Source organism: Leucoraja erinacea, chromosome 14 (genome assembly GCF_028641065.1).
Source record: "Leucoraja erinacea ecotype New England chromosome 14, Leri_hhj_1, whole genome shotgun sequence".
Taxonomy (NCBI): domain Eukaryota; kingdom Metazoa; phylum Chordata; class Chondrichthyes; order Rajiformes; family Rajidae; genus Leucoraja; species Leucoraja erinaceus.
Genome location: NC_073390.1, coordinates 10,376,739 through 10,402,149, shown reverse-complemented (window position 1 = coordinate 10,402,149; position 25,411 = coordinate 10,376,739). Strand labels below are relative to the sequence as shown.

Sequence of the window (25,411 nt, the reverse complement as noted above, 5' to 3'; positions counted from 1 at the left end):
CAAATCACATACAATGGGTAACTTTGAAGAGGAGAGATTCCCAGTTGCTCAAGAATTGTCACCCATTACACACAGTGTAATGAAGGACCACTAACAGGTTTAGTTCAGCTAGGTGTGAAAAAAATATTGGCCAATATATCTAGGGCTTTCTATGTTTCTTTGATTGGAACAATGGCATCTTCACTGTCTGTATCAATGGCTTAGCTGGACAGTGTTCACCATCCAATCTCAATACCAGCACCTCTAAAGCTGCCACTGTAAAGTTAGCATAGATACATTGTCCTGAGACCAAGAATGCAAGAACCCATCAGTAAGTGCTGATACAAAGGATCTCTCCTGCACTGGAACTTGCTTTGTGGCACTTGGGTTGATTTGCAATTTTGTGCTTCCAAAGGGGAGGGCCATATGAAAACAGCACGATCAAAGGTTGTCATTACAACCCTGTAGTCCCAAGCAAATTAATCAAGATTTTAATCATAACAGATTTGATTTAAAATCTAACAAAATGCATAGTTTTCACATTTATGCGTCAGCATTGCCTCTGCTCTTTATCACAGGTTTTATCTATCCAGCTTGCCTTTTAAATCACTACAACAACTTCTCTGCACCTCCTCCTTGTCCCCTTTCCCCTTCCCCCCCCCCCCCCCCCCCCATATCAATTTTATTCTACTGATGTTGCAGCAACAAGGTACCTGTTATATTCAAATCTAAGATAACATAACAAAACATAAAATGCCACAACAATCCTAGATTATGTATTTAGCAGCAACTGTTTCCAGGCACAAGTTCCAACAATGTATGAACAGTGAAACAGTCCTTGGGGTCAAGGATGTATTGCTTCCATGGTTTTGTAGGTTCCGAGACGACTCAAAGTTATACAATAAGGAAACAGGCCCTTCAGCCCATCAAGTGTGCTCTGACTATCAAGCATCCATCCTATCACAATCTCATTTTTTATTTTCCCCAAGTTCCCAATGACTCCATCCAAGATTTGACTCATCACCTGCACACCAGTCAGTGTGTGAGTGGTAGAATTAACCTCAAATGTGAATGATGAATCTAAACTTGTTACAATGGAGATCATAGTGAGTGGGACTTTGTTTAAAATAAAATATTTACTGATGGGTTTGGGATATATTGAAGCTTATTACAGATGTACAGCAGGCAAGGAAAACACTGAAGTAATTCAGTCTGAAACAAATAAATGCTTATACAATAATTTCAGCAGCATTTATTGATTAGGGAGCAATGACAGCCAAAGTTACCAAAATGGTAATATATAGAATATGCTTACTGCTAAGTTCTGGGTTTGAAACAATACTAGATAGCTGGGAGGTATGTTCTGAGTTGGAACCAGACTAGTTAAAATGCAACACCTGTCCCTTTACTTCCCACCTCGACTCCATTCAAGGACCCAAGCAGTCATTCCAGGTGCGACAGAGGTTCACCTGTATCTCCTCCAACCTCATCTGCTGCATCCGCTGCTCTAGATGTCAGCTGATCTACATCGGTGAGACTAAGCGGAGGTTGGGCGATCGTTTCGCCGAACACCTCCGCTCGGTCCGCAAGAACCTACCTGACCTCCCGGTGGCTCAGCACTTCAACTCCCCCTCCCATTCCCAATCCGACCTCTCAGTCCTGGGTCTCCTCCATTGCCAGAGTGAGCAACACAGGAAATTGGAGGAACAGCACCTCATATTCCGCTTGGGGAGCCTGCATCCGGCATGAACATTGAATTCTCCCAATTTTGTTAGCCCTTGCTGTCTCCTCCCCTTCCTTAGCCCTCGAGCTGTCTCCTCCCATCCCCCAGCCCTCGGGCTCCTCCTCCTCCTTTCTCCTTCCTTCTCCCCGCCACCCCCTATCAGTCTGAAGAAGGGTTTCGGCCCGAAACGTTACCCATTTCCTTCGCTCCATAGATGCTGCTGCACCCGCTGAGTTTCTCCAGCATTTTTGTGTACCCTAGTTAAGTTCATGACAGGGATGAAACCAATATTCCTAATATTGAGCTTCAGGCAGTAGAACATGCAATGTGATAGCAGAGACAGAAAAGAATTAGACAAATGTAGGTACAGTACAAGGTCAATAAAACTTAAGTGAAAGTTAGTCGCATGTCTTCTGCTAGATTTCCCAAGTCTTAAGAAAAAGATCCAAGAATGGATCCTTGAGAACCGCAACTCAAAAGTGAAGAGAGAAAAAGTAGTCAAGTCAAGTTTATCCGTCACCTACACATACGAGATGTGCAGTGAAATGACAAGTAGTGATTGTTAGGGATGCCTTATTTAAATTTTGAAGGGCAGAATCAGAAGACTAACTGAAGGAGGATGAAATTGACTTTGGCAAATTCTGCAGAACTGTCACTATAGAACATAAGAAAGGATAAGGCACCATTTGATACAGCAAATATATATGACTGACAGAAACTGGAACACAGTGATAAAATAGACTTTCAAGAAGAATAAGAGAGGCCAATGACAGGTTTGCTGATGCAGGAGAGGAAAAGACAATGTACAGTAGATTATAAATATGTAAACAGTGGGATAAATAGAAGTAGATGATGGCAGCTTGAAAGTGTTTTTAACATGACGTGGTCTTCAACTGAGCAGGAGGTGGGTCTAAATGATTAACAATGAGCTTGGATAGAGCTGCAACAGAATTTCCAGTAAAGGTTTGGGTGTGGGATTGAGTGAGGTGAAGGTGGAGGTGGATCTGCAGGAGCTGCCAGTGATGCTCTGATGAACGGTCTGAATTATTGATTTAAGTTTTCCTTTTCACAGAAGCTGCCGGACCCGTCTCTTTTATTAAAATCTTGGTTAGTATCAACACCGAAGACATCAATTTGTACACCACTTGTGTCAGTATATCCCAAATTGTGAGGCTTTAAGGGGATGGTTGATCTGCAGTTGCATAGAGAGCAGACACAAGTCATGTGACTCAGTCTTTGGATTTAAAATGACAATGGTTTAGTTGAATGTTTTGGTCTCTATGCTATCCCACTTCTGCATCCTACACACTAGAGACAACTTAGAGCCATTCAACCTACAAAGCTTCACGTCTTTGGGATACGGGAATTAAACTGGAGCACACAGAGAAAACTCGCGCAATCACAGGGAGAACATGCAAACTCAAACATACATGCAGAACACTCAAACATGCAGAACACACAAACATACCCACAGTCAGGATCGAACCAGAGTCTGGTGCTGGGAGGCTGTAACTAGACCACTGGCCCTCTGTTAGTTTATTTCACAAATCCAGTTGACATCCGGATATTGCTTACCTGTCCTGCATCAAGTAACCCGAAGATAGTAAGGATGGGTGTGGTAGGATGGACCATCACTGCATGAGATGGAACTTTGGCCCAGTTACAGTCCCTCCACTGTTCCACTTCTGCCCGAGCTCCATTCAGGCACAGCAACTGGTAATCACTGGCGTTTAGATTTGCTGCCCAGGGTTCCTGATTTCTTCCTAATGCAGAAATTTACATTCATAAATCTAAATCTGGATAACATAAGCACAACTTTGAAATGGAAATTGTTATCCAAAGAGAGCATGTTTAAAACATTGCATAGATTTCCAGATTTGTGCAGACAAAATAACCATAAAAATATTAATGATATTAAAATAGATACAACTTCATGGCTAGGAGAACTTTAAATTTACTGACAGCAAATAGTTAGACTATTATTGGTTTGAAATTATGCAGATATTTGATGTGTTCTCGAAACATGGCAAAATGCAAGGAAGAATACAGGAAACTGTAGATTAATGGTATATGCAGATGGGTGGAAGATGGTTCAATGCAGTCAGTTCCAAAGTGAATTTTGAGAAGAATAACAGATCAAAAGAATGCTGAAAATAGGAGTACATAACCACCTCTGTAGCCCTCATCCCAGTCCGCGTCCCCTTCCACCTATATTCCTTTTTCTAGCTTCTCGTTTCACATCAGGGGAAGGCAGGAGAATGGGGTTAGGAGGTAGTTATAGATCAGCCATGATTGAATGGCGGAGTAGACGATGGGCCTAATGGCCTAATTCTGCTCCTATCCCTTATGACCTTATCTCACAACCGTGTCTTTTCATCTCTAGTCTTTGTCCTACCATTGCACAATCAACCACCCCCTCTCACCCATATCCACCTATCACTAGCCAAGCTTTGCCCCACCCAACTTCTCTTTCTAAGTTTCTCCCCTCCTACCACAATCAGTCTGAAGAAGGATCCTGATTGGAAACATGTCCTATCCACATTCTCCAGTGATGCTGCCTGACCTGCTGAGTTACTCCAGCACATTGTGTCTGATTTTGAGAATTTTAGAATATTTCTTTTCCTGCCAGAAAAAAAGTGGATGTATCAAAATTTGCTTTTGAAAGGAAAAGGATTCATATTTGGAAAATTTTAAATTCATCAAAGGATTTTGGAAAATTCTGGGCAGTGGGAGCAGGTGAAATGCATTGTGAAATTACCAAACATATATGGGTTACAAGGGATCTTTGTGCACTGTATATTATTCTGAGAAACTTTGTGACAGCACTTTGTTTAGTAGAGAAGGGGGTGAATGAAAGAGGAGGTCCACATTGAAAGTGATGCAGCAAGCTGCTATCTGGCTGATTATTCCCCATGCCAGATATCTGAAAAACAAGTAACATCTTCAGAAACGTGTTATTGATTACAGTAGAGAAATCCCTTCAGCTAATAGTGCTTATGTAAAGCCTTGGACTTAAGCATGATGGTGATGTGGAAGCAGAGTATTTGAATACTATTATGGAACAAACTTGGCAGCAGCTTCTGCAGTTCACATGTGGTAATCCAGATGTTAATGTTCAACTTGCTTCAGTTACTTCATTACACTAACATCGCGGCCAACAAATACATTTTACAATGAAATCTGTACAAGGGCTTGAATTTGGAGTACTTACCGAAATGCACATGAGAAAAGGCTAGGGCACATTACAGGTTACCTTTATTTTGAATGCCTTGGCCATGTTATAATTATTACCAAACAATCCAACTGGCTTTGAAAATTCAATTTCTTAACCATGGATCGTATTCTTTCAGTATTAATATTGTAGATATTATTTTTCTAGATTCAAGATTTAAGATTCATGATTTAAGATTCATGATTCAATAATCTTGAATCTAGAAAAAGAATATCTACAATTATTGCAGATATTCTGTTTCTAAACTTCTTTCCAGTGTCTTTCATTTCTCACTCTCTTCCTCCTGCCCTTTTATGTGATTTTATTGTTCTTGGTTTAGATTCTACGTGGTTTTAGTAAGGATTTTCATGTCATGTGGTGTGGTTTGCCTAGGTCACAAATGCCAAGTTAGAAATGGTCAAAAGTGAAGTTCAAAAGGCCTCAAACAGCCTAACTAGCTTTAATGCAACCTTCAATAGACTTGCAAATTCTAGTTATTACAAACTGCTCAGATTATTGAAAAGATGAGTCCAGAAAAATGACGTGCTGTGATTCATGTTAATTTCGATATGTTTAGTTTATTATTGGCATGTGTACCGAGGTACAGTGAAAGGCTTTTTTATTGTGTGCTATTCAGTCAGTGGAAAGACTCTGCATGATTAAAATCAAGCCATCCACAATGTACAGAAACAGGATAAAGGGAATGATGTTATGACAAATTAACGTCCAGTAATGGCCAATTAAAGATATTCCGAGTGTCTCCAATGAGGTAGACGGTAGTCGGGACCACTCTCCAATTGGTGAGAAGATGGTTCAGTTGCCTGATAACAGCTGGAAAGAAACTGATTTAAGAATAAGGTTGGAGAAGTTCAGAAGAGGTAACTAACAGTGATAGCAACTTTAAGATAGGAGTGGCAGGCACTTTGACAGCTCAATTGAACTATGTAATTAGTATTTAAACTCTGAATTAAGTTTATAGATCAAAACTTCCTTTGTCCAGGATACTGAGAGAGTAGATTGACAGTGGAGAGAGAAACTGGAAAAAAAGTGTAGAACAATTAAAAGAAATTTAGCATTCAAGATGAGGGCTTGGAAATCATGAAAGCTGAAACAAACAAAATAGTCAACTGAACTTACCATAAGTGTTGTCTTCAACTGTTGTATGTTTGACAAATGCTACATCTCCCACTTCTACAAGACACCTATTGATTGCAAGAAAAATACATCTCAAAATATAAATTAGGAACAGGAGTACAATTTGACCCCTCAGATCCCATTAGCCATTTAATAAAATCATAGTTGATCCCTATGTGATCATCACAGTCTCTGGATCTGCAAACCTTCACCATTCATTTATCAGGGACCCATTTATCTCTCTCTATCTCCCTCTCTTCTCGCCAGTGGATATAAAACTATCCTGTCGTTCTTTCTTCATTAATCAATCCCTTTGTTGCAAGTATTGGTCTTGTCGACCTTTTCCAGACTGCTTCTAATGCACCTTCTCTAAATAAGCAGGTCATAGCTCTTAGGGCTAAATGAATCAAGGAATAAGGGGGAAAAGCAGGAACGGGGTACTGGATTTGGAAGATCAGGCTCAAATGGCCTACTCCTACACCTATTTTCAGTTTCTATGTTTCCTATCCATAGTTCCCCAGATGTAGTCTCACCAATGCCCAATATAACTGAAGCTTAAACCGTTCTTCTTTTTATATTAAATTTCCTAAACAAAATCATAACATTTTACTAATTTTCACAATTACATGGGGCGGCACCTCATCTTTCTGCATGTCATGCACCAAAACACACTAATCTTTCTATCTCAGAGCTCTGCAATCTCACACTTAGATTAGGTATGTTGCAAAGCCTACCTGAAGATCGCTGAAAATCTGTTCCAGCCCGTGTGCGCGATTTTGGCGCCGTTTAGAGGGGGGCGGGTTTAAAACGCCATTTTCCCTAGGCTGTTCAAATCGAGGTTTTTCAGCCTAGTTCATTATTAACGAAAAATCGCTGGAAGATTCCGTAGCTGGAGCTATTTTTAGTTTTAAGGGCTTTCTATACTTGTTATAGCAGGTTAAAAATTAACCTCTAAACCCGCGACCGCCGACAACGGGTGCGATCTCATACAGGGGAAAACGGAAGGTAGGCTGTTTATTTTTACGTTAAAAAGGGCTTCTTAAGATCCCTTTATACAAAGTTTAATGTTGCGAGTAGCTAATTTGGGCCCTATTATATCCCGCAGTATTTTTCTGGGCATTTGAGGGCACAAATCTACCGCAATGTGAACGTTCTCAACCAGCGCGTTCACAGGATCCCACTAATTTAAATGGACTTTAATTTACAGCAATTGAACACTAAATTCCTTCCATTTGGCCTATAAATTAATGAAAATAAGATTTAAAAATCATGTTTTATTGTGAATTATTTGTGAATATTATTTGGACACTTTGGACACTTATTTAAAAATGTTAATCATTTCTTAAGAAATGGATAAATGTTTAGATCTAGTAATTGAAGTTTGAAATTAGCTACAATTGGGTAACTAACTAATTATATGCTTCAATTTCAGGTCATCCAAGTAATATTATTTTATATTTGTTTCAGAATGCTTCAATCTATGATAACTGAAAATTTCATTCAGTTCTCTTAATTTTTAAGAAAGTCATGTGCTTTTGACTGTCCACGATCACAGCTTTTTTGTTATGTCCATAGAAAATCAATAGGGAACAAGATGCTAATTTCCGAGTATGCAAATGGCCATAACTTTTTAAATACTTGAGATATGAAAGTGAATTAGGTGTCAAATTAAACTTATTTTTATGCTTTATCTGATGGGATAAATTGCAGACTTGATTTTTAAAATCTCAAAATTGTGTAACATTGCTATTTAGATAATATACTCGCTTTTTTGTCAATACAAACAATTTCACTAATCCCCACTTAATCATCCACATTTGCATGTTTCCCATTTGCTTCACTAATCTTTATCTTTTTTTTAAGCCTCTATGTACTCTTCACAATTTACATTCCTCTGTACATTTATGCCGTCAGCAAAATAAGCAACAATAACTTCAGTCCTTTTGTCCAACGGCCACGGTGGTGCAGCGGTAGAGTTGCTGCCTTACAGCGCTTGCAGCGCCGGAGACCCGGGTTCAATCCAGACTACGGGTGCTGTCGGTACAGAGTGTGTACGTTCTTCCCATGACTACATGGGTTTTCTCAGAGATCTTCGGTTTCCTCCCATACTCCAAAGACGTACAGGTATGTAGGTTAATTGGCTTGGTGTATGTGTAAATTGTCCCTAGTGTGTGTAGGATGGCGTTAATGTGCGGGGATCGCTGGTCAGTGCGGACACGGTGGGCCAAAGAGCCTGTTTCCGTGCTGTGTCTCTAAACTAAACTAAACCAAACCTTTATATGCAGGAAGGCGCAAAGTGTTGGAGGAATTCAGCGGGTCAGGCAGCATCTCTGGAGAACATGGATAGGTGACAATGGGGGTTGGGGCCCTTCTGCATTGAGATTCTCTGTGTCTTTTATAAACCAGCATCTGCAGTTCCTTGTTTCCACATTTATATATAAGCTGCCCCGAGTCATGAAGACAGCATAAGTTGACTTTGTTCATTTATACAAAATCACTTTGTACGGTAACCATACTTCCACAATATTTAGTTTTAATTTAGAGAACAGCTTGTAAAAAGGCCCATTAGGCTATCAAACTCATGCCGACCATTGATCACCATACACTAGTTCTGTTATCCCACATCTGCATCCTGCACATTAGGGGCAATTTACAGAAATCAATTAACCTGCACATCTTTGGAATGTGGGACGAAACCAGAGCTCCCAGAGAAAACCAAGGCGGTCACAGGGAGAACGTACAAACTCCACACCGACAGCACCCGTAGTCAGGATCGAACCTGGATTTCTGGTGCTATGAAGCAGCAAGTCTACCACTGCACCACAAACAATATTGATGAGGGCCATGAACATTAATTTGTTGACATTCATTGCCTGATTACAATGATCCAGAATCAGAGCCAAAGGCTGGTTTCAATATCAGTGCATGTTACATTATTTAGGAGTATTGATGCATGTATCAATAGAAGTGATTGCTTGTCAATTTCCAAAGCAACTCTCTCACATAGCCTGCCATGGTGAAACTGACAGCCTGTGTTCTTGAAACAAAGGTGTCTATTACAGTGGGACGGTTATATGTAAATGTATTTTTTCCCTAAATTCTCCTTGTATTTAATATTTTGGGGGGGCTTGTTCACATATACGGCATCCATAAATTGTGTATTTATAATCCGGTCAGTATCTGTAAATTGTAAAAGGCTGAGATCCCAGCTATGGTTCACACCACTCATTACATCTTCCCAATAGGAAAACATACTTGTGCCTAGGCTGCGTTTTCTATTTGGAATGTAATCACCATGGTCACTAGCATGACTCAATGAGCTTTCATTTTCTGCATTAACCTTTGATGCAGCATATTACCCAATGTCTTTTGTATAACTCCAATCAATGTAACTTTAATTTCACAAAGCTATGTTAACTTTCATATAAAGAAAGACTGGATAGACTCGGCTTGTATTCGCTAGAATTTAGAAGATTGAGAGGGGATCTTATAGAAACGTACAAAATTCATAAGGGGTTGGACAGGCTAGATGCAGGATGATTGTTCCCGATGTTGGGGAAGTCCAGAACAAGGGGTCACAGTTTAAGGATAAGGGGGAAGTCTTTTAGGACCGAGATGAGAAAAAAATTTTTCACACAGAGAATGGTGAATCTGTGGAATTCTCTGCCACAGAAGGTAGTTGAGGCCAGTTCATTGGCTATATTTAAGAGGGAGTTAGATGTGGCCCTTGTGGCTAAAGGGATCAGGGGGTATGGAGAGAAGGCAGGTACAGGATACTGAATTGTATGATCAGCCATGATCATATTGAATGGCGGTCGGTGCAGGCTCGAAGGGCTGAATGGCCTACTCCTGCACCTATTTTCTATGTTTCTATGTTTGCCTATTAACCTTTTTGTTTCTAAGTGGCTTGCTATAATATCTTTAATAAAAACTTCTAATATTTTCTTCATGACAGACTATGGTTTCCTACTTTCTGCTTTTTCTTTTAAACTAAAAGAGTTAACATAGAAATGTACCAGACAGGAACAGGCCAATTGGCCCACAATGTTTGTGCCGAACATGATGCCGTTAAACTGATCTCTTCCGCCTGCACATGATCCCTATCCCTCTATTCCTTGCACTTTCACGTGTCTATCTAAAAGTCTCTTGACTGCCCATTGTATTTTCTATTTACCTAATCTTATGGAAACTGGATCTATTAAATTTTGAAAACTTTTCACTAAATGATCAATTATCAACGAGCTCGCCACACATTTGTTTTAAGTCTGTAAGACGAGTTCCTTTAGCATCCGGCACCTGTCAGTCTGCAGATCCAACAATTTGCTGAGCACCACCTCCCAGGGACTCACTCTGGGCCTCCTCCATGGCCAGAGTGAGTCTCACCGCAAACTGGAGGAGCAGCACCTCCTATTTCGCTTGGGTAGTTTACACCCCAGCGGCATGAACAATGACTTCTCCAATTTTAGGTAGTCCTTGCTTTTTCCCTCCTTCCCCTCCCCTTCCCAGCTCTCCCACAGCCCACTGTCTCCGCCTCTTCCTTTCTTCTTCCTGACACCCCCCCCCACCCCACCCTCACATCAGTCTGAAGAAGGATCTTGACCTGAAACGTCACCTATTTCTTCGCTCCATAGATGCTGCCTCATCCACTGAGTTTCTCCAGCATTTTTGTCTACCTCCCAGATAATGGTAATTTTCCCTGAGTGCCTCCCTTTGATTCCCTGATTGCACTATTTCTGTAACTTATGGTAAAAAACCAATGTAAATTATCTATTCAATTCATCTGCCATATTCCAATACTTCCATTCCTAATTTCCCAACATTATTTTGGGCAAGTCCAATGCTCACTTTGTTAACTTTTTTTTAAATAACTTTGGAAACTCTTGTTTTTGGTCTTCACATTTCTAGCTTGCTTTTTCTCCTATTCTAAATTTGTTGTTGCACCATAATTAACACTACAATGCAGAAGTGAGATAATTAGGATTGCGGTGGAGCTGTGACTCAGCCCATGTCTGAGACCAGAAAGTGACTTTCATAATGCCACAGTTTAAACCTGGTCAGTTTGCAAGAAAGAGCAGTTTACAAATATTATTTAGTCCAATATCAATATATTTCACTGAAGAGCAAAAATCCCACTTGCTACATTAAGAAGGTTGCTGATGTTATATCACGTAATCTTTAAATGATCGGAATGTTAATGGACATGACAAATAATTTTTTTTCTTGCATATTAATTTGTAAAATGTCTGAAGATCTGCCTTTTACTCACATAATTTTTAACCTAATGTTTGCATCATTCTTATTTTCAAGCCATAGCCACAGAACTCAAATTCTGGAAGCAATCCTTGGCTATCTGAATGAGCTTCTGTATATGTGAGCTGCAGAAATACTGGTTATCAGGATATTAACCAGGATCTGGAGCACTTAGTAATTTCGATCATTGTTAGGAATCCCTGGTGAACCAACAATAAGGCTATTATCCAGACTCTCTCCTGCTTTGGGCTACCTTTTACCCCCCGATATGTACACAGCCCTATTGGACCATTGTGTTGATCATTGACCACTCATATTTATAAGAGTACTACACTAACCCATTTTATTCACTTCACATTTCCATTAACTCCTCCCCAGGTTTTACCAATCACCTCCACGGTCATTGGGACTGTTTGCATTGGCACAACTGGAGCATCCACTGGGCAAACTCCACACGGGCAGCACCTGACTGAACCCAGGGTGCAAGATCCGTGAGGCAGCAGCACTGCAAGCACCACTACCACATCACCCTTTCCATGGTATTAATCAGCTTTGAGCAATAGGATATGGAAATGAAGTAAACCCTCTGCAGCCTCTTATTCCAGATTCACTGTCTGCATCCATCATCTGTTATTGAGCCATACAGCATGGAAACAAGTCCTTCAGCCCAATGAGTCCATGCCGACTAAAATCCCCTTCTAAGCTATTGTCATTTGCCCAAATTTGGTACGTATCCTATTCGCATACCCGTCGTTTAAATGTTATTGTTGCTTCATCTGGCACCTCATCTCATATACCTACCACCCTCTGAGTGAAAAAGTTGTGCCTTAGATTCCTATTAAATCTTTCCACTCCCACCTCAAACCTATGTTCTTGTTCTTGATTCCCCAACATTGGGTAAAATACTCTGTGCATTCACCCTATCAATTCCTACATTTAATTAGTAATTGTTTTAGTTGTTATTAGTTGTTTCTGTATGGTCTGAACTTCAAACCTGCCCTCTGATATCACACAATATTTTTCAGTTTGACATTACTTTTGACTTCTTTATTTAACCATCGACATTGAGTCGTCCCCTTGGAATTTTTTGCTTCTCATTGGATTGCATCTGTATTCTGAAAGATTCCTATAAAAGTGACAAAAGCAATGGAGAGTTTGCTATGCTATGAAGTTACAAAATGTCAAGGTGTCCTGTTATTCCTGCGTGTAATAGGTTTCTCGTTTCACACTGAGTTTAAACATCCCAATTCATTAATATGCTGTTGTTTCGTTCTCCTCATTTATTCTTTTATCAAATCTAAAATGAGACACTTATTGTAGTAATTGGAGTACATCATCATATGTACATTACCTTTGCCAGGTGATCTTATCCTTGTCCAAATGGACATTTAGATTGAATTTTTCAAACTCTCTATCAGTGACAAATGAAGGTGTCACTTACCACAAATCTGTGCTTCTACAATGAATAGGGGATTTTTTGCGACCACCATTTGTGAGCTTAACATTACATGCTCTTATTCTTTGCATATAAATTATATTTCCCCCATTTCCAGTCCATTTCATAATTAACGCCATGAATAAATTGTGCAGATGCTGACATTTCATTGTTTAACAAGCAGATTTTATAACCTCAGATTCTCACACAGCCGAATCTTATCAAGTCGTATAAAGCATAAATGTCATGTTCAAGTGCAGCTATAAATTCTTTACCTCGCAGTTGGTGTTCAACTGCAATTACATTTGTTTTTACCAACTGCAGGCACGTTTTTACCTCTTTTGATCAGCTTGACTACTAACTCTAAGATGCATCTTTCATTCTCTACCTATGTAAAACTGTTAAACATCACGTTGTGAGATTAGCAAAATATGACTTCCAAAAAAAGTGATTTATTTAATTTCTCTACAATTGAACTTTGACCCGACTCATGTCATTCCATTGGTAGAGAGATAATTCTGCCCATCACAAGCACTTGAGCAACCTTGTTACATTGATCTTCACATACTATTTGCATAAATAAATTGCTTCTCCTATTCTCCTTTTCCCAATATACACTCCAAAGATGTTATGGCTAATGAACCAGAGTAACATAAATGTCATGTTCAAGTCAGCATATTCACCCTACTCCCCCACCAAAAATAAAAATGACTTTCATATGATTCACATTTTCATGATCTCGGAGGCCATTCAACCCATCATGTCTATGCTGGCTCTCAGAGAAATCTCAGATTCCCATTACCCCACAGATTTCCAGGAACCAATTTCCTCTTAGGTTAATTTTATTAGAAATCTATTCTTGTTATTACAATAAAACCTCTCTCTAACATACCTATTGTAATAAACTTCTATCCTGGTCTAAAGCTCAACTAAACATTGAAAAGTTGTTCAGATCTCAGTGAGGTGAATACAAGGCAAGGTTATTAGTGCAGCGTTAATGATAACAAAGCTCAAATACAGCAATGACCTCAACAACAAAAAATGCTGACAAGCAATTAGTAACTTTTAGTTTGTCGCTAAGATTTTGTTTTTGAAAAAATGTTTTGCTGCTTACATCTAATTCCTGTCCTAATTACTGCGATGGTTTTCACCATTCTGTTCCATGTACAACTGCCTAGTTTTAAAGCTAAATTAATAATCTTCTTGCCCAGCCTTGTCGCCGACATGGTCTAAGTTCATCACTTCTGGTGCACAAGAGCGGCACATATTGAAATTACATGTTGGCCACTGAATTACTAGTTGCCACCTGAATGGATGATACAATCTTGTCGATACAGAAACTTTTAAATCTCTCCCTGCACGGGAGACCCGTCCTTTTCTTGTCGGGTCTCCGTTGTCGTTGGGGCTGCAACGAGGAGCGGCCTCCAACAGGAGGAGACCGGGGACTCTGGTGCCGACGACTCACCGTCACCGTCGCGGGGCTGGCTGAGTCCGGAGTGGGTGGAGCGGTGGAGGAGCGCTGCTGCTGCTGCTGCTGCGGCCCAACCTCCGGAGGCTTCAACTGCAGGTCTGGTGGACGGAGGCACCGGGAGCCCGCGGGTCCCTGGAGGGAGACCGCTTTTCAGGGCTCTCGCAACGGCGACTTCTCCCGCCTGAGTTGCGGGGTCGAATGAGCTCCTAGAGCGGGGCCTGACATCACCGCCCCGCGCGGCTTGGAATGGCCGCGGGACTCTGCGAGCGCACGCCGGGGGCTCGAACACCAAGACCCGGTGTGCGACCTCGCACCACCCGGCGTGGCTTTAATGGCTGCGGGACAATCGCCATCGCCAGCCGGGGGCTTTGACTTTGACTCTGACATCGGGGGGGGAAAGTGCAGTGGAGAGAAGTTTTTTTGGCCTTCCATCACAGCGATGTGATGGATGTTTATGTAAATTATGTTGTGTCTTGGATCTATTTGTTTGTAATGTATGGCTGCAGAAACGGCATTTCGTTTGGACCTCAAGGGGTCCAAATGACAATTAAATTGTATCTTGTATCTTGTCATGTTGAAGTCAGTATATTGACCCTATTCTACCCCCCAATACGATTCATTTTTCAGATTTTCATGATTTAGTTCTCGTGAATCCATCAAGTCTGTGCTGGCTCTCCTTTACATCTGGAGAGCCAGTTGAAAATATGTCGTTCATCCTGTTAGGATGCAGTTTGAAGAATTATCACTCAAATTGCCCTTTTCTAGATTACCATCTATCCGGAACAAAACATAGCATAATTAGTTGACAAGATTACCTGAATGCTCCTGTATAGCCGCTGTATTGTTCCTCCGCAGTAAAGGCACACTTTGATTGCCCTTTCTCATCCCCGATGCACAAATCACAAAGATTTGATGGATCGCCCTTCTCATTGGCGCCTGGCACACAGCTCGCAGAGAAGAACTCACTAACCGCTGTACAGGAGAGACAATGACATTGTTCATCATCACCAAATTTGTTACAGTGACGTTACGGGCCACAAACAAGCAGGCAGTGATTCTGTACAAGGAGAGATGAATAGAAATGTCCTCGCACGAGGTCATTAATCTTTGGAACTCTCTACCCCAGAGAGATGTGCGGACTTAATTATTGAATATAGTTAAATTTAATATGATCAGATTTTAATCAAAGAGTAGTAATGCATTTTGAGGAATATATAGCTTAGACCAAAATCAGAACTGTCATGACTCGTGAGCTTAATGAATGACAGAACAGGCTTGAGAGATTGGCTTCCTCTTGCTCCTACATCTTGTGTTCTTACATTGCAGCAAATATTAGTCCAAAATTTCTCCCACAAGTGGCCAGCATAGGTGTATCGATTAGAAAACCTGGCCTGATGGATGCTGGGATGCACCAGCACCCAATTCGTCAACTTCTGCAGTGGAAGCATCTGTGGTCTGAAACGTTCCCTACAGATCACAATGCATTGTTTTTACATTTGTTGTTTAATAGGATCCATTTTAGATTATGTGGGAAGCAGGAAGAGTTCCAATTTTAAGGATTTATGTTTTAAACTTTAAGTATTGTAATAATACTGAGTCACAATAAGGTGTTTCCGTGGCTGTGATTTAGCTGCTTCCCTAGAGCCAAGGTCAAGGGTATCCTTGAGCGGGCACAGGCCATACTAAGTGAGGAGGGTGAGCAGCCAAAGGCTGTGCTCCACGTTGGTATCAATGACATAGGTAGGAAGAGACATGATGTCCTACAAAGAGAATTTAAGGAGTCAGACAGTAGCTTAAAAATCAGATCCTCCAGGTTAGAAATAATATCCTTGTCATGAGCTGGTGAGGCAAGAAATAGAAAGATAGTGCAGTTCAACATGTTAAAATGCAGGCCGTAATAACTAGTAGGAGATAGAGGAACATATATGTGGACAGATAATGGAAAGATGTAAACGCCTGATCCGTTGAGTTACTCCAGCACTTTGTGTTCAAAGAAAGAACTTCAGGTAGCCCTTGCTCTCTCTCTTCATTTCCCCCCCCACTTCCCAGTTCTCCCCCCTTCTTCCACTAGTCCCACTGCCTCTGCCTACATTCTTTCTTTGTCCTACCCCCTCCCCTGACATCAGTCTGAAGAAGGGTCTCGATCTGAAACATCGCCAATTCCTTCTTTCAATAGATGCTGCTTCACCTGCTGAGTTTCTCAGGCATTTTGTGTCTACCTTTGATTTTACCAGCATCTTCAATTCTTTCTTAAACACAAGGCTGGTTATCTGTTATATTTGAATTCAGTATTGAGTCTGGAGAACTGCATTGTGCCCAGATGGAAAATGAATGCTGTTCTCCAGCTTATAATGTACATAATGAGCTCTAAAATGGGAGATTAAAATAACAAGCAAATGGTAGATCAGATTTCTAATATTTACAACTTTTGATGCAGGTTTCCAGCCTCTGCAACTTTTAATTTACTTATGTAATAATTAACTAACACTGATATTTCAATTACGTATTTGCAGTGGCCTGTGTAAAGATACATTGGAATGAATGTGATTTTGCCTACTTAGTCCTCACTGGTTTGTATTAATTTCCAACAGCTAGTAGCCAACAATCAAGGAATGTTAACCAGATTAACAAATCGATCAAAGTTGTTGTTGGGAACAGAAAGGCAAATACGTTTATGACAAAAAAAAATTCTTACCTTTACTAATCTTGCATTTATCAGCCTTGATATCACCTCTCTCAATCAGTGTCCCAATGGGGATGTTCCAGCCAACTGTCCTGTTCAGCCCAGTATGACAAGACTTCTTTCCTTTCAGCTGATTGATTGTGAACGAATTGTGACTTGACTTTTTTACTACCGCCACGGCATAATATGATGCTCCATCATTATCATCTAAGGCATGAAATTAATATATCAATATCATTCTGCATGAAATTGGCAGTGAAGTTCTAGTGTGTAAGTCTGGACTCCCTACTTAAGGGAAGATGTAATTGTGATAGTGAAGGCATTGATAGGTCACAGGACGATTCTTGGGATGGCAGGTTTGTAACATAAGATAAGGTTAAATGGAATAGGCCACTATTCTATGCACAGAAGATCATTGATTGCCCTCTCCCCTCCCTGATGGATATTTACACCTCCCGCTGCCTTAGCAGGGCAAAGAATATCATCAAGGCCAGCTCCCATCCTGCGTTTGGACTGTTCGACCTGCTGCCCTCTGGAAGGCGCTTTAGGTGCATCAAATCTAGGACAAATAGACTCAGGAATAGTTGTTTTCCGAAAGTCATAACTACTCTTAATTCACACATGCACTGACTTCACAGCCCAACACCCGGACTTCCATCTATTCTATCCACGTACTGAAATTTGGAACTGTAATGTGTATTGTAACTGTAATTTTTAATTTTTTTTTAAAATTAAATATTTAATATAATCTTTAAACATCTGCCTAAGAATACTACCCATTCATCCTTCACCATTTTGCCTTTATAGATATGTATATAGCGCCGCAGAATTGTGCACCTATCCACCCCCCCCTTTTGTTTTGTTTTCTGTTTCTTGTTTATTGTACTAAATTATATGTATGCACTGAGTAGGAGCTGCTTTTAATCTCATTGTACATGTATAGTGACAATAAATGGCATATCTATATCTATCTATCTACATGCAAAATTCTCACGTCGTCGGGTGGTAGACGCAAAGCTGACATTTCTCCCTAGCTGGGGTGTTTATAACAACGTCACAGTCGTAAAATAAAAGGTTGGCCATCAGGACAAAATTGTGAAGCAACCTCGTCACACAGAAGGTAGCAATCTTTAGAATTCTCTACCAAGAGGAGTGCAGAAGTTCCATGCTCAAGTCAGAGATTGATAGATTTTAGATACTAAGAGAATCAAGCGATTTGGGATAAGTGTAGGAAAGTGATGCATAAATGAAAGATCAAACATGATATTAATGAAAGGTGCAGCAGGTACAGTATAAGAGGCCGAATGGCGTTTCCCTGTTTCCAATTATTATAGATATCACAGATACATAGGGAATAGGTACATGAGTAGGTCCTTCAAGCCAGCACCACCATTCAATGTGATCATGGCTGATTATTCACAATCAATACCCCATTCCTGCCTTCTCCCCATTCCCTTGATTCCGCTAGCCCTAAGAGCTCTATCTAACTCTCTTGCGAATGCATCCAGTGGATCAGCCACAAAGCAAATAGTGATGTGTCGGCTATCTAACCCTTTCAGTTTTATTTAAAAGCACAATTTAAGATTATATTCAACTGGAGGGAATGAGGAGAGTTAAGCATTCAGACTTATTTTTCTAAGGTAGTGTTTGGTTGGTGTCTTTATAACTTAGTATGGTGCTAGATTTGCACAACTTACAATCAGAACAGATACTGCAGGTAATTGTGGGCACTTTCAGAAAGGAAAGGTTCAATGGGCTATTCTCGTGAAGTTACTCGGTTTAACTTTGAAGGTCACAATCTCTACAGAAATGCTAATTCATGACGAAAATGCCTATTTTTGGAATCCATTTCCACACACCTGATTTCCAACCTGGATTTGCTGGTTTACAAGAAACACCTGTTTGCATAACGTTTTAACTACACACAGCTGACTAAAGTCTTTGTCCTACTTGGGCGACCTCCACCGCGACTTTGCCCGTGACCCATAGTCGCGGCAAGGTCACCACGAGGTCGTAGGAGGTCTTTGTCACACAACCCTAAATAAAAACAGCCATGCAGGTGTTGCCCACCCAGGAGGAGTGGCAGGAGGTGATGCCACAGGATGTGATCATACAGGAGGAGGTAGCCCTGCATGAGAGACCCATGGAGGAGGAGACCAGGGTGGTAGTAATATGTCCCCACCACCACCACCCCATCCTTCACTGCCTCATTTGAAGGCAGCAAAGCAGGCCTTTCTCCTGTGTCTGACACAGTATCAGAGGCAGATGGCCCAATGGTGGTGAGAGAGGGCTGGAGGAAGGTTATGCCCTACACCTTCACCAGGCAGCAGGAGGGGGACCTTGAGAAATGGTTCCAGCAGAATGCCATCCTGTACGAAAAGGAAAATGAGGGGGACAGGGACAGGGACAAGAATGGCATGTTTGTCATCCACTGCCCACATGTGTGTTTAAAGTTCCACCTTTTGTCAAAGCCCAGCGCCACTCTCTTCCAGTCATCTGGTGTACTGGGACAGTCCATCACATCATCTCCATTCACCCATTGTGACCTCTTCTTGTGCTTCCTCTTCACCCTTGCTCTTCCCCTTCTGCCTTTCTTAAAAGGCTGTTGAAGCAAAAGGGCTACTGCAAACAGCAGTAGTATTTTTTACTAACATCCTCCAAACTAGTTCCTTCCTTGCTTGCATGGTTCAGAATGATTTTTTTTTTTAAAACAACCTGGGAGGCATTTTTTCGTGAGAAAAAAAATGCAGACATGACATCATTTTATCAGGTGATCATTTGAGCTGCAGACACTCATCACAGGTCGTTGTTGGTTTTCGGTGTGGTCCGTTGAGTTGGAAGGGGGTCGTTCTCATTCTCCGACCAATTTGCCAGAGACCATCGAGTAAAACGTATATGGTCTATGCCAGTCTTCAACATAGTCGAAGGAGATCTTCTTCATAGTCGAAGGAGATCTTCTTCATAGTCGAGGGAGGTCTTCAACATAGTCGAGGAAGGTCGTAGGGGGTCGTTGGTCACCGCGACCTTGATTTTTTTTTTAGTGGCTTAATGTCGCCAGAGGTCACGGTGGAGGTCTCCCAAGTGGGACAGGCCCTTAACGCGCCAACGTAAAAAAAGAGACATAGTGGCCAAAAAAAACAGAACTGTGATATGCTTTTGTGGAAATCCATTGCATATTTTTAGTGGGTTAAATGGAAATACTATCTTCTCTTCTGTCTCCTCCCCCTTCTCCCCAGAAATACTAATTCTATTTTCCAAGTGAGAAGTAATTAGTCTTGTTCGAATGCCCAGTCAGCATCTGCCTCTGACCCTCAAGGGCTGGACTTTGAACTTGCCAACTCAGTGATTACAATGACTTTCACGCTCACGAATGTCACATTGTGGCCTGAACTGGACAACCTTTAACACAGGATAATAGTCTAAAAAATTAGCAATTTACAATCTGTGGCTTTCTGCCAATATTGTTGGCAAAATGTCCAAATGTTTGAACAAGATGTACTGAGTAAGACCATAACCAGTTTGGTAACTGAGTTTTATCTTTACACTAATTTAGCCCAGGTCAATAATTGTTCTTGCTTTGTGATAAAGGCTGGCCTGTACACAGCTGGCCACTTCATAAAGTATCTCAACGTGGAGTGCACTCGTTCAACCTCTACGTGATTCCATGCAGAGCATAAAATATGTGAGAAATGGAAACTGAATCTGCCCACGCTAATGCAAATGATCCGTTTGTGCAACTCTAAAAATTGCCACTGTTGCTATACATTTTAATGGAAGTGTAAACTACTATTTTAATGCTTCAACTGAAAAACTGTTCTTTGAATAATGCTGAACCTATCACAGAATTCTAATATAGCCATAGGGCCTGTCCCACTTAGGCGATTTGTTTAGGAGACTGCCGGTGACTAGGCTGTCATGACACAGTCACCAGGGTGTTGCTAGTGTGGTTGTGAGTAGTCGCCTCAGTCGCCCAAAGAGTCGTACCATTTTACTGGTCGCCGCTGGATTTTGAAATGTTCAAAACTTTTCAGCGGCGGTCGGCAACCGTGGGCTTGTCGTAGCTTGTCTTCTCCTGAAGTGGGTGCTGTTGTAGGGTGTCGCAAGGATGGTGCAGGTTGGCTCCAGATTACGTACATTGTCACCGGTGCTGACTTCGGTGAATTCCATTGTCGTAGTTGCCGGCAGTCGCCTAAAAAATCGCCTAAGTGGGACAGGCCCTTAATTTTCCATTCTCTCCCACTAGATAGAATACAGCTTACTCCTACGTTTGAATGGTTACACACAAAATACTTTATGTTGCCCAGAAAGTAATACTGAAATTCTACTTAGATTCACATGAAATGTGGTCCGTTTAGTAATGGAATTTAATTTCTAAATGGTTACAGCACAAAAAATTGTCGTTTATCAATGGAAATTAATTTCTAAATGGTCAGAGCATAAAAAATTGCTCAGAGAAAGATAGGGAAAAGGACTCTTTATTGTGTGTTTTGTAATAATTATAGGATAAGATGAAGCAATATTCAGCTTTCTAAGAGGACTCAATAGCCTATTTGCGATTTCTGTGAATTACAATTTCAAAATTGCATCAAAGTTTCAGGAGTATGTTAGTCAACCTTAATTCTAATGCCAATGCACTTTAAGTGTAATTTTTATTGAAACGACACGATTGATGAATGATTGTGGCGGCGCGGTAGATTATAAGGGCGGCAGTGTGGCGCAGCAGTAGAGTTGCTGCCTTACAGTGTAGACCAGGGTTCGATCCAGACTACGGGTGCTGTCTGTACAGAGCGTGTACGTTTTCCCCGTGACTTCATGTGTTGTAACCAAGATCTTCGGTTTCCTCCCACAATCCAAAGACGTAAAGGTTTGTAGGTTCATTGGCTTGGTATAAGTGTAAATTATCCCTAATGTGTGTAGAAGAGTGTTAATGTGCGGGGATCGCTGGCCAGTGCGGACTCCGTGGGCCGAACAGCCTGTTTCCGCGCTGTATCTCTCTCTCTACACTAGACTATTGTATTTCCTACCTGTGTAACTTTCTGCAGCAGCAGGCACTAATCCATATTGCTTTCCAGCTGTGTAAATCTGTCCTGCATCCAAAGTGACCGCATCAATTTCTTTATTCTGTGAGGAAGTAATAAACACAATTGTCTATTTACATTAAGAGATTATATTGATTAAAATTACATTTTACATAATTAAAGAAAAGGCATTGTAGGAACATAATTTATGTCTTCCTGCTGGAGTATTAGGCAGAAAAAGAAGCATTGAGGGGTGGTCGTCAACAAGGAAACTAAATATTCAATTATTAGCAGGGAGATCTGATACAGCCAACTAGTTGGTTCAAGATGTCTATTGGTGGTTCTTTTTTACACATGATTTAATATACATACAGGCCATTAGTTTAACTTCACGTTTAGCATAGACATTGTGGGCCAAATGGCCTGTTGCTGTTCTATGTTCTTGTTTCAGCAACTACAGCCTACATCTGTGACTGTGCACCACAACCCAGAACTTGGAAACCCATGTTTGTTCTCATCCAGTTTTAGTTCTTCATTGATTATTTGTAGGCTGATTAATTTGATTTCAACGTGATTTTTGTTTATTTTCCTTTTCCTTTGTACGTAGGTTTATTGTTATTTTACAGTACTCAACATTAGTTCCAGATCATTGACTTTGAAACTGGCCCTTCCACTTTGCACCAGCCATTGATGCCATAGAAGCAACAGCCTTATTGAGTTGTATAGGCTTGCTAATTCCCTCATTAAACTGTTAAAGTTAAGATTTGTATTTATTTTGCTTTATACTTACCTTCTTGTTACTTTACAGTGCTGTCGTGTACTTTCAACAGAACATTAAATTTTATATTTTTATTTTCAAGACAATAAATATTTTTTACTTGTTTAGGCACCTTTAATATTCAAAAATATTTATAAACAGTAAAATGCTTTGATTAGTGAGTTTTCAGAAGTAGCCCAGGAAAGAGGCCTATGTCCATCCCACTTGCAGCCTGCTCTTCCCCCATGGCCTGTGGGCCTAATTAGCACATGGCCTATGTCAGCTTGGCCACCATGCAAGGATGACGGAGTATGGATCAAAGGGTGCAGATCAGAGATGTGACCAGTGCAGGGGGTGGTAATTGCCATGGGGAAAATCGGAAAGTCAAGAGTGTTTTATTGTCATATGTCCAAGATGGGACAATGAAATTCTTGCTTGCTGTAGCGCAACAGAATATGTGAATATGTAAACATAGTACATAACAGGGGAAGAGGAAAAAAAAGAAGAAAAAGTTCAATAAATAACAAATATAGTGCAATAATAATATAGTATTTTGCAGTTCAGAGCTCAGAGCTTATTCGTTGTTGTGTTTAATAGCCTGATGGCTGAAGGCTAGAAGCTGTTCCTGAACTTGGACGCAGGTCCGTCTTAACGCATGGGCACGCTGGGTAGTTGCCCGGGGCCCCACGAGCATAGGGGCCCCATGCTAATCTATGTACTGTAGAATGTTATTGTAGAACATGAAAACGGAGAAGAACATCGCAAGTGCATGACGGCATATTTGATTCGGCATAAAGAAACTGGAAGTGTAGGGGCCCCAGTGCACTGCTTCGCCTGGGGGCCTATAATGCTGTTAAGACATAATAATATTTTGTGGGCGCCTTTCAAAGTCACAAAGACACCTTACAGAAAATTAACAAGAGAGAAAAAACATATAGTCGGAGTAAAATAAATAATAAGGACATCACCAATACACAAATTAAAGACAGAATTCGCTCCAAAGGCAAAAAATCAAAAACACAATGTGAAGAGAGAGCAGCGGCAGCTAAAGCGCGCTAGCGTCCACTCTCCCTTCCGACAGCCATCTTGGACACAGACTAACATATTCACATTACACACAAAAAATCATCCCCCCACAATGGATACCACTGTGGGGGAAGGCACAATGTCCAGTCCCCATCCCCAGTTCTCCCAAAGTCAGGCCTATTGAGGCCTCCGCTATTGCCTCTACGGAGGCCCGATGTTCCTGGCCGTTCTGGCCGGGTGCTGTTGCCCCGGCGTCGGGAGAGTCCATTCAGCGGCTGGGCCACCTGGAACGGCCGCTTCCTAACTGGGGACCGTGGCTCCTGAAACCGCGCCGGTTTGGAGCTCCCAGGTTCCCGATGTTAAAGTCGGCGCCGCCCGCTCCGCAGACCCGCAGCCCGGAGGTGTTGATCTCGGCGGTCGCAGCTCACTGGCTCCAGCCCGTTGATCCAGCGCGGCGACCCAGGCAAGGCATCGCCCGCTCTGCGATAGCGCTCCAGCGCTGTGCCGCCGCCGAAGCCGAGGTGCTGGGTGCTCCATGGAAACGGTAGACCACGAGGGCGGGTCGACGGGCAGCCCGGAGAAAAAGCTGCCTCACCGACCAGGTAGGGACCTAGAAATATTATTACCCCCTACCCCCCACATTAAAAAGACTATCTCTCCCACAAACAGGGCACAGGACTCACTAAAACTGCAAAAAAAAAGTGAATTAATCGGACGGCTGCTGGTTAGCAGCCGTTCCCCAAGATGGCTCCTCCTACTCTGAGACGACCCTGGCCTGGACATTACAGTTTTCAGGCTCCTGTAACTTCTTCCTAATGGCAATGGTGAGATGAATGTGTGGCCAGGATGGTGGGTACTTGATGATTTTGGCTGTCTTTGAGGCAGCGACTACGATAGATCCCTTCGACGGTGGGGAGGTCAAAGCCAGTGATGGACTGGGCAGTGGTCACAACATTTTGTTGTCTTTTTCGCTCCTGGACGTTCAAGTTGCTGAACCAGGCCACGGTGCAACCAGTCAGAATGCTCTCTACCGTGCACCTGTAGAAGTTTAGGAGTATCCTCTTCGACATGCCGAATCTCCATAATCTTCTCAGGAAGTAGAGTCGCTGATGTGCCTTCTTTATAATTGCATCTATATAATTTATACTTTCTTGGGTCCAGGAAAGATCTTCGGAAATATGCACGCCCAGGAATTTAAAGTTATTGACTCTCCACCATCGTCCTGTTAATATAAACAGGATTGTGGGTCCTCATCCTTCCCCTACCAAAGTCCACAATCAGTTCCTTGGTCTTACTGATGTTGGAAGCCAGATTGTTGTGCTGGCACCATTTGGTCAGTCGGTCGATTTCACTTCTATACTCTGTCCCCATCTGTGATTCGTCCAACATAAGTGGTGTCGTCGGTGAACTTGATGATGGAGTTCGCATTAGGTCCAGCTACGCAGTCATGGGTATAGAGTGAGTAAAGCAGGGGGCTGAGCACGCAGCTTTGAGGTGCTCCCGTACTAATTGTTACTGAGGATGAAGTGTTTCCTGCCAATTCGAACATTCTGTGGATGAGGAAGTCGTGGATCTAATTGCAGAGGGATGCGCAGAGGCCCAGTTCCGTGAGCTTGGTAACCAGCTTGGAAGGGATGATGGTATTAAACGCCGAGCTGTAGTCTATAAACAACAGCCTGACTAAGTATTTTTATTGTCCAAGTGGTCCAATGCGGAGTGGAGAG

General features: G+C 41.6%; 1 protein-coding gene across 2 annotated transcripts in view; it reads right to left on the bottom strand.

The window, feature by feature from the left end:
* meltf (melanotransferrin) overlaps positions 1-25,411 on the bottom strand; it is a 69,249-nt gene that overhangs the window by 3,608 nt on the left and 40,230 nt on the right. For both annotated transcript variants that reach the window (XM_055645576.1, XM_055645577.1), the window contains exons 10-14: positions 21,911-22,007; positions 16,899-17,093; positions 15,019-15,175; positions 6,051-6,115; positions 3,278-3,465 (exon numbers count right to left, since the gene is read on the bottom strand). In XM_055645576.1, coding sequence (XP_055501551.1) covers positions 3,278-3,465; positions 6,051-6,115; positions 15,019-15,175; positions 16,899-17,093; positions 21,911-22,007 — 702 coding nt within the window. The remainder of the gene's footprint in view (positions 1-3,277; positions 3,466-6,050; positions 6,116-15,018; positions 15,176-16,898; positions 17,094-21,910; positions 22,008-25,411) is intronic.